The following is a 16,694-nucleotide window of genomic DNA, read 5'->3' as shown; positions in this document are numbered from 1 at the left end:
ATTGCAATATTGAAGATAGGACCAACAGAACTTTGGTAATTGGTCAGAGTTGTCTTGAATAGAGGTAACAGGGTTCATTCAACCCTAAAAAATCCCTGGGACCCATGTTTGATGACTTGTACACATACCATGGTCAAGATGAAGTCTTGAAGGATTGTGTAATAGGATTCACTAAGAAAGAGTGATCCTTGTTTGTTTCTCATCTCTAAAAGGAGTTGAAGAAACTCAATGAGGAAAAGAAGAGATGCCTTGTAGCCATCCATTGTTGAGATTTATAGATCACTTTCTGCAAATGTACTAACATTGCCAGTGTTATTGGTGTGTTCTAAATGCAGATTTAAATCTCTTATAAATATGAGAGGAGGCATCTCTCTGTATCGTCTTAAAATGGAAGCACTTCTATGTTAAAAGTGTTTAGCCATCCAAGTAAGTGGTTTGGGATCATGTCAAGCATCTTGAGTGAGTCTTTGGCTTGGATTTGGCTTTTTCCCCTGTTTTCAACCTTTTCCACTTTCTTTCTGCACTTTTCTGGCATTCTGGACTGAAATCTTGAGATTCTTGACTTTTGGGTCAAGGATGACCTCAAGGTCAAGGATGACCTTAGGGTTAGGGTCAACCTTGACCCTGACCTAAGTCAAGGATGACCTCGAACCTGACCTAGGTCAAGGACAAACTCGACCCTAAAAGGTCAAATTCGACCTAGTCCTTGACCCCAAGTTCAAATTTCAAGGTTCCATGATTTCCAGATGTCAAGTTTTAGAAAGAGTTGTTTTTCCACTTCTGGGTCGGCTATTTTGGTCTCCGAAATGGTACACTCTTAAATTACATTTAATCTAGGTCCATTTCTAGGGATTAAGGTTAATTGGGATTTAATGCTCCTATGTCGTCCTTCTCTAGAAGTTTGTGCCCTAGATCTCTATATAAGGAAGCCTTCCTCTCTCATTTTATCTAACCGTTATCTTGCACATCCACTTACTATGAAGCTTTGAGGAGATTTTATATCAAGCATTCAAGCATTATCAAGTTCAAGCAGGCATTCATCTTCAAGCATTTAATTCATCAAGGAGATCCATTAGTAGCCATTGAAGGATTCAAGCTCTATGGAGCCCTCTTGTTGAAGATTCATCCATTTCCATTCAAGCCTTTTCCTAATCCAAGATCCATTCAAGATTGGTGTTGAAAATCTAATGCAATTGATTTGAGACATCCTACATACATTTGGACCATCCGTACTTGTGGATTCAAGGATTCCAATCCTCCACAAGGATTTCCACAAAAGCAAGGTGAATAGTTCTATTTACTTTGTTTATGCATATATTATTTCAATTATATTTCAAGGTTAATTCCAGACTGGGGTTTGACTAAGGCAAACCCTCCATCCAACAAACAAAACCATTTTTCTTGCAGGCACAAGTGTGGAACAGCGAATATGAGTGTAGATCTCGATACCCTTTTCATCGAACTTGCGAGATCTGTGGACAGAAATTTCATTGAAGCAGTGCAAGTCAAGCTCGAATTTTTGGGGCACAATTGTGTCCCGAGCTACAATTGTGCCTCGCTAATTGGGTCAACGTCGACCTACCCTCAGAAAAGAAAAAGATTTCTAGGTTTTGAAGATCTTGCAATTTTAGTTCAGGATCGCAAAAATCGACAATTTTTTAGGTCGTTTGACAAGGTTTTTAGCAGATTCTTTTTCGGAGGTAAGTACCTTATATTTTCTTCATTTCAATATTAGTCTCTTATATTTACATCACATATCATAAGAACCTATATGTATGTGTAAAATGTGGGTTTAGGGTCTCTATCATATGCATTATTCTAAACCCTATTCATCAACCCTATTTTTCACTATACAGTCTCATGAAGAGACAAGTCTCTACGGTTAATTATCATTAGGTTATATATACTAAAATAATATATGTAATCAAATATATATATATATATATGTAAGTATATATAAAAATATGTATCTAAATGATGATTTTCCAAACAACTATGTATCTCATAATATAACCAGTCCAATTGAAGCTACAAACTTAACACTCCCTCTTAGCTAGGAAGGATTGTTATAAAACACATTAAACTTTCAAGCATATGGAGGGATATCATCTTAATATGATATTCCTGGAATGGCATATTTAAGGATATCAAAATATATCCATCAACTCAAATGCTATAATCTAAAGTATGATTCAGCAAAAAAATCAATCATATGATATTCATCATACTCATATTCTTATGTGCACTGGCATCAAATCCTTGATGCCTATCAAAAGAATATGTTGTATCTTAGAAGGATATGTGTTATCTAATCTCCAACCCTTCAGGACAACAACTGAATGTAGTCTATCAGATAATTGTCATGATCTCAAGGATAACAACTTAATGTCATGATGCAAGGATAACAACTTAATGTCATGATGAGTACCATGATCTTGAGGTGAGATTTGATCAATATGATCATCTCATAGAGTGGTGACCTGAATTTGAGCAATCTTATCAATCACATATCCTCTGATATAACCACTAGCATCAACATCATGATACTTATCAACAAATGTATTATTATATATCTTAGAAAGATATGAGTTATCTTATCTCTAACACACTTCGGGACAACAACTACATGAAGTCTATCAGATAATAATCGTGATTTCAAGATGACAATAAAGTCTTCAATATCATAGGTATCACAATCTTAGAAATATATATAGTCCATCTTGATACATAAGTTAACATGACCTCCGACACAATTCAAGACAACAATCTAATGTAGTCTGTCATGATAATAGATCAAGAAATAACTATCTCAATATCATGAGATTTGGCACAATCCGAGACAACTGAAGGAGTCAATCATGATACGGTTGTTATCACAATCACCAACATAATTCAGGACAACACTTAGTGATAACAGCTAAACACAACAATCCAGAATCAAGATATCTAACATAGTCTAGGACAACAACTTAATGTAGTCAATCTTGATCACAATTGTTATCATGAATTCTGGCACATTTCGGGACAATAAATTATAGTAGTCAATCATGATAATAGGTCAAGCTATTGTTAAGATCATCACCTTATAATAGCGACCTCACAAATACATCAGGGCCTGTTTGGATCATGGATTTGAGCAGGAATTAGAATTCTGAATTCTCAAAATTTCCAAATCCACTGTTTGGGTCTTTCAAATGAGAATGAGAATTCAAAAAAAAAAGAATCTGGTATCCTCATTTACCCCCCAAAACCAGGATTCGGTCTTCCATCTAAATAGGTGGAATTGCCCAAATACCCATTCTAATTCCATTTTTCCAAAAACGAGCATTCCAAATTATTAAAATAAAATTGTTTTTTTGATGTCTGCTCATTCAGCTATTTGAAATTTGATTTGGCGCTCACTTTCGCAACACGGGATTTTTTCGCATTTGCCCCCTCTGCTCATATTTTCTCTACTCGTTGTCATCTCTGCATGTATGGACTGTTTGTTATTCGAAGTCTATTTATTTTTGCATCTTGGTTTATCAAAGTAGAAATGTAGGGTATTCTTATTTTAACTCCAGACATTTCGCCAACATGTATCATTTACATAGTGATTTTGATGTTGCTCTCCTTCTAATGAGCAAGCTATCATCAACTCAAGTCTGACAATGGATTGATTTTTGCAGACCATTTTAGAGATTTGTAAGATAATACAAATAGCAAGAATTGTGCAAGTCTTGGGCACGAAATAGATTTTCATGAAATCCCTGTTAAAATTTGATCAGGCCACTCCATTCCCATTTGCGATGATTTTGTTTTATCAATGCAGAAATTATTACTATTATTCCTAACTTTGCGGTGCCATGTTTACTCTTTGTTTGAAAAACTCTTTAATATGCCTCAAGCTTCCAGGAATGCAAAGCTTGCCCATTTTCATCTTGTCTCGGTGCTCTTCCTATTTCCTTGGAGTGAAAAATAATTCAGTATCCCGTATACTTCCCTTGCAACTTGGTCCATTTTTATTTTGTATATGAACATTTGGCGAAATTTTTTTAATGTCACCGTAATTTATAAATTAATGTAGTTTATTTTTGGGAGTTAATATTTTCCATGTCTAGCACGGTTTTAATGACATTAAATTAAATCACTTCAAAATCATGTAATGTGTAAGGTACATTTTAATCACATTTAAAATCATGCTAAAACAATATATTAAAAACACATTTCATTCATTTTAAATTTTTTTGTAAAAAAAATTGCTTATTCTCGTTGGTATTCTAATTCTAGAAATGTGCAACCAAATGGAGGAAATATGTATTCTCATAATGAATTCTTGGTGAACCAAACGGTCCCAAATCAAATTCTCAAAACCATAATCTAGAATTCAAGTTCCAGAATCCCAAATCAAGAATTCTGAATGCTAATTCTCAAATCATATTCCAGCAACCAAACGGGCCCTCAATGAGAGATCGTCACCTTTCATGACATAATCCACATATGTAAAATAGTAAGTCTCATGATTTCAACCATGAACCAAGTCAAAGGGTGGATTCATCATAGCTGCTCCTAGAGAGTGGAACAAGGACTTTCACCCAAACTTCTCTCTCATAGAGAAGAATGAATTACAAAGAATTCCACTTTGAACTTCTCTTCCGTAGATAAGAACTTAATAACAAGGAATTGCTCCTCAAAATTCTCCCTATGAAAAAAAATCTCGGGAGGTTAAATCCTCTAGCCACTCCCTTAAAGGCTCTCTTTGTCCAAGGATGCCTGTAATATACTGTCGGACTCCCTCTAGATCTGATATAAATCTTCCGACTTTCTGGTGACAACTGTTACTTCTTCATGATGTACACAAGGGTAGGCCCATCGAAATCATGTAGTCACACATGTATTTTTAAGTCCCTCTGAATATTAATCTTTTGAGCTCCTACATTTCCTTTGAAGAAATGTCAAACTCCCTCTTAATGGAAGAATACTCATCATTTCAAACGACGAGGATATTCGCTTCAAGAGCCCCACTTATCCAACTTGATCACCAGATGACTAATGAAATATAGATCACAACTTCTTTGGAGATACTCTCATAAGATTGAGTCTACACAATATTTGGTAGCATGTGTAAAGTGTCAACCTTCTTTTCCTACAAGAACATCTTCAAAAATAAAGGAAAAGATTCATGCAAATAACTCATAGTACAAAATAAGAGAGAGACCATAATGAGTAGATAAATGTAAAACATAAGAATACTTATCTACACAAGAGGATCAATAGACATTTCAGACTGGAACATCTCCTTTCTAAAGATGGTTCAAGTGGGAATGGAACATTTGTTATTATTCCCCCCCACAATGTAAGATTCTCACTCGTTTATTCCCCCTCCAAGTTGAACTTGGAGTCTTGGAAAATTTAAAGATGTTGCGTTAGAGCCTCGTAGGCATAGGAGGGCGATGTTATAAGCTCAAGCTGCAGCATAAAGCAGGCACTGAAGAATGACCCCAGCAATATGTGCGGCATTTTTCTTAATTTTGGCCACATATTTCCCTCATTTCAGCCTCTTTCTCACACCTTGAAATCTCACTTGTTTTTAGATTTTCTTAATTTTAGCCACATATTTCCCTCATTTCAGCCTCTTTCTCACACCTTGAAATCTCACTTGTTTCTCTCCCTTCCATGTACGAAGTTGATGCTGATGTGGCTTCCCTTTATATTCATCATCGATGTCATGTATTTGAGAACTTCTCCACTCATTAATATTTGAATCTAACAATGCAACTGCTTAAATAATGATCTTTCCAAATCAAACTTCTACACCAACTTTCCTCAAAAAATCTCTTTAATCTTTCAGAACTTTTCTTTCACAAAATTTTATCAACCTTTAATCTTTCAGAACTTTTCTTTCACAAAATTTTATCAACATTTATTTAGCTCTTCATCATATTCTTTTCATTTACTCAAACCATTCAACATAGAGGTGTTTATATATATCAATCCACACTCAAACAGCATTATGTTTAAATATTCACATATAATCATCTTCCCAAAGAATGAATGAAAAAGAATATATGTAGACTCAGTTGGAAAGTTCAGAGTTTGTAACTGACATGAAGTTGAAACTCAGCAACCAATTACAACAATAACCAACAATTGTGTAGATAAACTTCTCCATCATAACTTTCAATTGAACCTTATGTGCGTCTTTGTATATTCAGACAACTTTGGCCTTATAAAATTCTTAATTCTGATTGGGAATAATTTCACTGCCTTAGCATAAACATATGCACATTATATGTAATAAAGTTTCCACCAATTATCTCTTGACCTCCTTTCAGATTGAAACATCTTGCAACAACAAAACATGCAGGGAAGTCTGACAGTAAATAATTTCAAGGTTCCCGTCTTGGAGGCACTTGATACTTAACTTGCACAAAACCATTGGAAATTGTGAAGTGTAGTTCATGATATCATTTAATGTAATTATTTGATTGGTTATCTCTATAAGAGTCGGTTGTACTGATTAGGTCAAATCATTGAATTTAATTCTTTACCAACTAATGAATGACCTTGCAGACGTCCTTCCTTTTCTCAATTATGAGCAGATATTTCCGAGCGAGGATATGAATTTCTGACTGGGCGGGTATTCCTGATTGCCTCTGGTTTACATTCTATTCCCCATGTAAGACTCTATGTTCTTTTCTTCGTTCACCGATAATGATCTTCCTCTCCCCATTCTGTCTTCTCAAATGTATGTGGCTACAACAGATACTTTCACCCGAGAATAATTTTCATCTTATATTTCACTGGGCAGCCAGCAGGGCTTGATTCGATCTCTGCCCTACATACACAGGTCAGGACAATTTTGCAATACTTGGAATAGATAGTGACTTTATTTGAAAATATGATAATCTTGTACTCCTTTCAATGATGCTCAAAATATCAATTTTCGCTCTAATGAAGTATAGTTCACTGGCTCTCGAGAACATAAATGGTTGCGTCTCTGTCATCAGTCTGACTTATAAATTCCAAAGACGGATATGACTTCTTTGCATCTCTTTTCTCACTGCAATTTTAGATGCTTTTCTCGATAATATACAAATAGTCCTATCCCCTTATTATATTGCAGCACTTCTAGGTATGTAATAATCCTTGGCTTCATGTACAAATTTTCGCATAAGGTGATCAATAAGTCAAATTCATCTTTAGTTATAGCGATTGTCAATGAGAATAATTTAAGGAATTATAGTGTGTTCTTCAACAAACAACTGTAGAAATACCACTGCAGCGAAGGCTCATTCAGAGTCTAACATTCATCGCATAGTTTTGAACACTCTCATTATCTTCAGTTTCTGAAAAGAATAGAACAATCACGATTTTTTAGAAACAACACGAAATAATATTTCCTCAGATTTCATTTTTATTATTATAATTAGAAGCACTGATTCTCCAGCGTAAGCCTTGTATGTCCCGTTCAGGATGATGTGATTTATAACCTTGACTTACTTCTCTGTAGATGCCTGTATGATGGGTGATGAACCGATCTCCTGAAACATGCACTATGTTTGTGTTAAAAGAGTATATCATTTGTTTGAGGGTGACAGTATATTTGTAGATTTCCACTATGTCTAGCCCAATCTTATCTCTCTTGTAGTTTTCAGTTTCCACCAAGATTATCGCAACTCTTGATACATAACTAGTAATATAATGGTCCCTCCATGCTATTCTTCCTGTCTTAGAGAACTCTGTGGATTACATAAAATAGTGATGTTTTCTTGTGAATATCATGTTATCATCTTAACTCAATATTGATGTATGATTGCAGAGATAAGCAAATAATAAGGCGGTTCTTCCACGAAGCATATGTTAACAGTCACAACGATATTCGTCGAATCACTATAATGGTGGGTAAAATTTCATTGGAACAATCTGTCCCAAATCCCCCATTTGTTTCAGACAGTTCTTACCTACATGCTGCATGACTGGATCGTAGTTCTCAGAGGCTCTCATAGAGCAACCATAATTTCATATATGTTGCTCTATATTATATTACGATAATAAATAGTTTCTATTATCTCTGTTTAGTATCTAATGGTTATCTAAGGTAATCTTCTGTAAATATTAGAATGTTTCTAATATTTAGTTTTTTGATTCTAGAATCAAATGTTTCTATTCTTTAGTTAGCTGTAGATAACTGTTAGTTTTCTCTTAGCTAGAATAGAAACTTTCTATTCTTTAAGATCGTTTCCTAAAGAAACATCGTTCCATTCTTTTGTATATATAGAACTCTTGGTCTCTATTAATAACAAGCAAATATTTTCCAATTACTTCATACTATGGTATCAAAGCCAATACTCTAAATTTTTTCAAAAATAATTATATGGTTGAAATTATCTGCCCTTTATTTTCGAAATTATTCACATGCATATTTGCTTCCAACTCTCTCTATAATCTAACTAGGGTTTCCATTTTGTGAGATTGGAAACTATTGACTTCTTGTTCGGTTCTACAATCCATTTTTGTCTAGATCCGTCTATTTTTTCTACACATTTCTACCATTTTTTGTGGTTTTTTTGCAACAAGGTCGTTTTTGTTGAAAACCCTAATTTTCTATACTGGGTCAAAAAAATTACAGACTCTTGATGGGTTTTTTGAGAACTCAGTTGGGTTTTTGTTTGTTTTTCTAGGTGCCTTGGTTGTTGAGCCATACGATCTAGAAATCAACAAAATATTCTTTCTGGGTTTTTCAAGCTCTCTTCTAGGTCACTCTTCAAATTTTTTGGGTCTCTACATTTTGAGGGTTGCATTTACTTGCATGTTTGTTGTATATGTTGCTTTACCATGCAAAGTCTTGTGTTTTGTCTCCCTTAAAAATTCTGGTGGGTTTTCATTAAAAAAAAACTTTGATGGGTTTTCAAAAAAACATTTCCCTAAAAAAATTTCTTTAGGTTTCTATAAGTTTTCCCTTAAAAATCTTTGATTCTGTAATTCGCAAAGTTGCGTGGGATTCCTCTATTGGGTTTTGTAATTTTTTCCTCAAAAATTATCTGTTGGGTTTTACCCTTTTTCCTATAAAATTTGAAGCTTTGTATTGTCAAGTTTTGATTGTTTTTTCACCTCAAAAATCATGTTGGGTTTTGATTGATTTTTCACCTCAAAAATCATGGTGGGTTTTGATTGATTTTTCACCCATAAATCGTGTTTGATTTTTTTGATTTTCTCCTAAAAATCGTGGATTTTTGCGGCTTGCTTTGGAGATTATGCTCATCTACAAAGTTTTGGATCGTTATCCAAAGTACCATCAACAAACATCCTCTGCTCCAGATTCAGAAGGCTCCTGGAAGAAGAACATTCAATGCAACTACTGTCACAAGTTTGGTCACATGAAGGTTGAATGTCGGAAGCGCTTAGCAGCCCTATCTAAGCAATATGGTTCGCAACCCATAGCAAATAGTGCGGAGCACCTTGAGCAGACAAGATCTTCCTTTTACGCTTTTTGACAGCTTCATGCTTTGGATAGATTAACCATTAAGGGAGGGTATTACGATAATATATAGTTTCTATTATCTTTGGTTAGAGTATAATGGTTATCTATTGTAATCTTTTGTAAATATTAGTATGTTTTTTCTATTTAGTTTTTTGTTTCTAGAATAGAATGTTTCTATTCTTTAGTTAGTTGTAGTTAACTATTAGTTTTCTCTTAGCTAGAATATAAAGTTTCTATTCTTTACGATTGCTTCCTAACATCGTTCCATTCTTTTGTATATACCCCTCTTGGTCTCTATAACAACAAGCAAATATTTTCCAATTACTTCGTAATAAGAACTACCACGAATAATCTCAATTAACCTTTTGCTGTCATAAATAAATTGACAATGAATATATTTAACAGAGATTACTAGCTCAAATACCAGTTTGAATGGACAATATATTATTGTTTGTCGATAGACAAATACCCATAGATATATTTTGCAGCAATAAATATATTGTTTGCCGATAAACAAATGCCCATTTCTAGGATGAATAGCTCGAATACCAATATTGTTTGTTTGAATAAACTAAGGAAGAAGTGAAAATACCCTTTGTAACAATGAGTAGCTCTTGTCTATAATCTTGCCGCTCTCTTGGCAGTAGACCACAACAATCCTCAGATGTCTTGCAATCTCGCCCATTACTTATTGTGTCATCCAAATGCGTTGCTTCCTTGTATTTGTACACTTGCAGTTTGGCTCTGATACCATGTTGATATTTATAGATCGCTTTTTGCAAATGGATTAGCAAGTGTTATTGGTGTGTTCTAAATGCAGATTTGAATCTCTTATAAATATGAGAGGAAAAATGTCTCATGAAGAGACATGTCTCTACGGTTAATCATCATTAGTTAATATATATTAAAATAATGTTTGTGATCACCTATAAATAATATATATTGTATATATTACATATTATATATAATATAAATATATTATATAATGTAATATATATAAGTATGTATCTAAATGATGATTTAACAAACAACTATGTATCTCATAATATAACCAATCTGACTGAAGCTACAAACTTAACATCCATGACAAGGTGAATTGTTTGGAATTGAGTTTTAAAGTTTTGAGGATATTCCTCCTTGGAGTGTGGTAAAACCCATCATTTGCTTCTTTGCTCAACCACTCTGCATCAGCCTTCCTAGCTACTTGTATCCTTCGTATGTGCTATATCTCCACTCCAAAATGCGAAAGCCCAATGGATGAGAATCTTTAAAGAGGTCTCCACATATGACATAGTATACATCGGCAGTGATAAAGCAAGTTAAAAACATATAATATGTCTATCAGCAGTAAGGTCAGATGCAAGTTCAGCAATTAACATACAATTCATTACAATATACACCATACACCATATGAGTGAAATGGACAATTATAGAAACTGCAGAAATAATATATGTATTTTCTTGAAATCCATTCTTATCAAATTACTCAATAATGTCCAATGCTCTTTTCTGCATTCAATTGCCGATGCTGAGTATCTATTTTCTGCTGATAATGCTCCTTAATGTCAATTCAGAAGTCTTTATGTCTTCTTCATTGGAATAGAAGGCACATGTTCTTTACTGTGATTATGACTGTCTGGAGAGTGGCGTCGTTTTTTTTGATGGAGGGTTCAGACCTGCGAGGCACGAAGCCTGCGAGCTACCAACCAGCGAGGCACAAAGCCTGAAAGTGGCATCTTTTCACCTTTTATTCCCTTAACTAACTGCTCTCAACTATCACTTTTAAGCAGACTGTTGCTAGAGAAATATTGTTGTTTTACTGGAATTGTTCTTAATATTGTTGCTGCCCAAAAGGGGTTCATGACAGATTTTAATCGCTGTTCCTCAAATATTAATAATTGTTTCTGCGATCGACCTAATCAATAGTTGTTAACGTGAACATGTATCCTTAATCTCTTCGCTACCACATTAACTTGTGAATGGATCACTGAGTAAATTTCGATGCCACCTGTGCCTTTAAATTAATTACTGCTTCTAAACTGATTGCCATCTGGTCTTATTTCAGAAAATCATGAAGTCTTAGATTAAGACAATTTTCTTAGTTCCTTTAGATTTGGGGCCATGACAGATATACTGATTATGAGATACAAAAGTAGTATGGGAGTTTGTTTTTGTTGAACAAAATCACCCTTATCATAACAAAGCGTCCTATAACTTCTGTAGACAGGTGGTCCAGCTTTTGGAATAATGGTTATTTAATATTTGGGTATTCTATTGTGATGCAAATCCCTCATTGCGATGCTATATAACTCCAGTGGACATGTGGCAAGGGTGTGGGGTGTTCTACATTATGACTATAAGATAATTCAAGTATGCTACAAACCTGATTATGAAGTACATTATAACTATAAGTAGATCCCACTGCGATAAAAGCTGCCTTTAGCGCAATAAGATAGACACCGACTCCAGCAAAGAGGTGACAAGATTATGGAGTAGTGATTATGAGGTACATTCTAGTGTCATATAAATTCCACTAGGCACAATAAGGTAGCCCATAACTGCAGTGGAGCAAGGTTAGTCTGCAATAATTAAAGGATATAATTGAGTGTTACATGGGCTATCTATCTGGAGGATAAATTCCAGGCTACATATAGAACGAGATTAAAAATAAACATAATTAGGTCCAACTATACATTCATGAGAGGAAAGCTTTACAAAATCTGAAGAACGAGGTCCAGATCATAATTCAAGTGAGACTCTGGTTTACAAATTTGAAGAACAAGGTGTGAGCTCATCTCATACGGCGATAAAGGTTGCATAAAACCTCGCCAAGGATTTCCCAAATAAAGGGGAGAAAAATTATTTCCACTTTCACAAAACCCTAATTCTTTATCCAATCGTGAACTGAGCCATCCTCGCAAACCCTCTTGAAGCAAACATTTTTATAACAATTAGAGAAGAACCTTCAACTCACCGAGTGCAGCAGCCAGCTCAGCAAATTGTTCATTGATTTTTTCTCTTCTCAGCTTCTCTCTATCTGCCTTGTGAGATTTTTTTGCAGGTCTGTTATCACCACTGCACAAAATTTTCCTAGAGCTGGTCAGAAAATGACGAAAACTGAAGTAAATTTAAGTGCATGAGCAATGCACTGAAATAAATTATTGAAAATTTTCAGAATGCAGACATGTTATTGCAGAACTGCGTATCAAAGTCTTGGATGGGTGCATTTTCAAGCTCTGGAATTACAGAAAAATCAGCAAGAATGTTTTCTCCTAAGGGCTGGCAAAACGAAACGTAAGCTTCGGCTGAATTGGCTGACATTGTGATGAACTTGTATTAGTATGCTTTGATTGTTTTCCAGGATTGTGCGAGAGATGAAAGAATTTGTGCGCGCATGCACAGCCATTGAAGATGGGAAGAGCCCGCGGTGGAATATTATGGCAGTCAAAACGTGCTTTTTAGATGAGTTATCTGTCGTATCTTTTCCTCTTTGAATCCGTACTTTATTTTTTTAATTAAAATAAAAAATTAAGAAAACTCAACGGTGTTTTTTCATCACATCTGCTTATTCATTGATTAATTTCAATGTATTATATTTGTGAACTCCGACGGATTTCTAGGAATCACTAGCGACAATATTTTAAGAGAATTATTTAACAATCATGTCTAAAACTAATAATTAAAATATGCAACAGCATAAAATTTATTGAATATTTTTAAAATTTATTGAATAGTTTTTAAATTAAAATAAAATATGCATATATTAAATACAACTAAGCTATAACACTAACATTACATTAATATCTAGGCTAGAGTCTACAACACAATGGCAAATTATGAACCTCTCATTAAAGATATCTTGGGTTCAAATATATATGTGTGTGTGTATTTTACAAAGTTTTATTTAAAAATGTTACATATTAATCAAATATTAAAATATTAAAATATATTATATTAAACATTATCTAAATTTTAATTTTACTAGACTATCTAATAAATTATTATACTCACATCAAGCAAGACCTCGAAATTTTTCACTTTAATAGGATTTTCAATTAAATTGTGTTTATTCATTTTGATCTTGTTTTTGTAAGCTTTTCTTAGAGGTTATATAGATATATGTGTATGTGTGTGTGTATATATGTATATACATATACATATATACATATACATATACATATATACATACATATATACATGTACATATATATGTGTATATATATACACATACATGTTTGTAAATATGCATATATACATATACATATATATGTGTGTATATATACATATGTGTGTGTGTATATATGTATATATAACACATATACATGTTTGTAAATATGCATATATACATATACATATATATATGTGTGTATATATACATATACATATATATGTGTGTGTGTATATATACATATGTGTGTATATATACATATATATGTATATATATATACATATATATATATACATATATATATATATACATATATATATATATGTATATATATATATATATGTATATATATATACATATATATGTATATATACACATATGTATATGTGTATATTATATATATATATAATATACACATATACATATGTATATATATATGTGTGTGTATATTATATTTTTTATATATATACATATGTATATATATATATACACACATGTATATGTGTATATATATACATATGTATATGTGTATATTATATATATACATATGTATATGTGTATATTATATACATATATATAATGTGTATATATACATATATGTGTGTATATTTACGTCGAGAGGCGTTCTATACAATCACAGCACACATTCCAGTAGAGGAATATGTCAAAATGGATTCTCCGTCAACAAAAAAGAAATGGAAGCGGTTACTTTTAAACATGCATTTGCGTTTCATTTCGATTGGCGTTTTCATTTTGTCTTTCCAACCGATGGAATGCAAATCGATTTACAATCTTCTAGCGGCAGGAAGCCATAAAGTCATTCCAATACTTTAAATATGTTGCAGATCCGACTTCTGCTCTGCCATAATCCACTGCTTCCCATAGAGATCGAAAAAACGCGTCTGGAGTTTAGGATACAGCCAATTCGCGTCTGGAGTTTAGGATACAACCAATTCGATTGCATAGCATTGACTCAGGGATTGTCGAGTCTTGGCATTGTTAATTTTAATATGTTTCCTTCTGTTTCATTTTTGCGATAATGTTTCTTGGCACAAACTTCTCGTTCAATCTGTATATTTCCAGCTCCATAGAAAGTTTCAATAACCACTTCGTCTTGGTTATTTTCTCCGTAACCAGGGATAGTTAATTTTATGGCTCCATCGTCTATGTGTGGACTTTGTATTCATTTAGCCTTTGGTTTAGCTATAGTTTAAGAGTCAGATCTCAAGACTTCGTACAATTTAACAAATATACTCGGTAAAACCTTTTCCCGTTCATTGAGAATAGTCATTGTGTCAAACTTCAATGCATTTTCAAACAATCCCTTTCTTTTTCATATGATTTTGTAGAATAGCTAAATCTGCTCCAAATTCTAGTTGTCTTGCTTTCGCTGAACAAAGCTTTACTATGATTGATATTATCCTAAAAAGGATTGTTTAAAATTTTAGCCATTTCCGTTCAAATACAATCGTCATTTTTTCCGCTGTGATTAGTACAAATTATAACTACTTTAAAAATCTTCTAATTGTTTACGGTGTTTCTTCTTAGTGAAGCGAATTTATTTTCATGAAAGGTTGTAGGTTTCTGAAATGTATTATTACCAACATTATCGATTTCTTAAACTGCTCCCAGAAAGGCGAGAAAAAACAGTTTTAATATTTGTTTTTTGTTTTATTTTAGTATTATATTCAAAATAGTTTTTTGAACTGTTTTTAATCATAATAATTTGTCTAAACGAAAGTTATTATTCAAATTATTTTTTATATAATTTTATTGTAGGGTGGAATAAAAATAGATGATTTAAAACACATTTTATCATTTTTAAATGATAATTAACAATTAAAGAAGTAATATTTTTATTAATGTAAATTTGGTTAATTGCATAAATTTATAATATCTTCATTTAAGTATACACGTAGATGTGTATGATGGGAAGAACTAGATTAAAAAGGAAGTTAGTGAGTATATCTATCCATTATAGATAATCTCAGTGATCTTATCTGTATCCTATTTGCTTTTTTTGAAGGAACAAGACATTAATAGAGCAACATTTGGCACAGCCTCCTTTGTTATGTATTCATTTAGACATTCAAATGTAAAATATTGCATAAGGAAAAAGCTCACGCGGAGTCCTAAAAAAATCTAAGTTCTAAAATCCCTAATTGCCAAAAAATTTAGAACTTCACTGTCATATGTAAGTCAACAATAAAACATAATAAAGAGATGTCTTTTACTACTTGATTAGTTTAATATGTCCAACCACATACAAATATAAATTGTGTCAGTATATCATAGTCTTAAAGTTGGATGAATATAGATGATCTCAAATGAAACAAATTGAATATGTTGGATGTGCAATCTTAAGAACGAACATTCAAAGTAACAAGTCAACATCTTAAATAGAGATGATGAACTCACATGTTGTAAGTAGTAGATTTGGTGTTATACTACAAAAATGTGATGTCAAATTATTAGTAGACAAAAATATTTAAAATAAACAATTTTTTTTTATAAACTTATAAACTTAATCTATTAAATAGTAATGGAAGTCATCTTCATAATTAACTTAAAAGCCAGGGGGCTAGAAAGGTGAAACTCTCATGTCTTTTTCACTCAGTAGAATAATAAACTCTCACCTCCCTTGCGGCTAAGGCACTTAACAAGGATCCCCCACAACTTCTTCCTACTAACAATTAGAAGAATCTTGAAGGGTTGGGGGTCACTAACACTGGAAGAGAGACAAGAGATCCTACAACAGAGATTTGATAAGGTTACCAAGATTCTAATTAGGGTGATGCATTTGGCTGCATCTATCCTCCATCCTCTACATGTGAGAAAGAAGGTATCACTTTATAGGTTCCTAGCTTCTATTGTTGGATAAACTATTTAATGTGTTTTTAATCAATTTATAGTATACATTTCATTTCAATAAAATATTTTATGTGTTTTTAATATTTATAGTATACATTGCATTTGAATAAAATATTTAATGTGTTTTTAATATTTATAGTATACATTCCATTTGAATAAAATATTTAATGTGTTCATCCTATAATATAATTC

The 16,694-nt window shown here is 32.9% G+C and overlaps 1 protein-coding gene across 1 annotated transcript in view; it reads right to left on the bottom strand.

Moving 5' to 3' along the window:
* LOC149529056 (uncharacterized) overlaps nt 1-12,892 on the bottom strand; it is a 71,287-nt gene extending 58,395 nt beyond the window's left edge. Inside the window, exons 1-2 of the mRNA XM_089809211.1 lie at nt 12,648-12,892; nt 12,438-12,538 (exon numbers count right to left, since the gene is read on the bottom strand). Coding sequence (XP_089665337.1) covers nt 12,438-12,538; nt 12,648-12,784 — 238 coding nt within the window. The 5' untranslated portion in view covers nt 12,785-12,892. The remainder of the gene's footprint in view (nt 1-12,437; nt 12,539-12,647) is intronic.
* Between the last annotated feature and the right edge of the window lie 3,802 nt (nt 12,893-16,694).

Source organism: Cupressus sempervirens, chromosome 11 (genome assembly GCF_028749045.1).
Source record: "Cupressus sempervirens isolate cs-2001-9-10 chromosome 11, ASM2874904v1, whole genome shotgun sequence".
Taxonomy (NCBI): domain Eukaryota; kingdom Viridiplantae; phylum Streptophyta; class Pinopsida; order Cupressales; family Cupressaceae; genus Cupressus; species Cupressus sempervirens.
The sequence above is the reverse complement of the archived record's forward strand: the minus strand, read 5'-3'. Positions and strand labels throughout refer to the sequence as shown.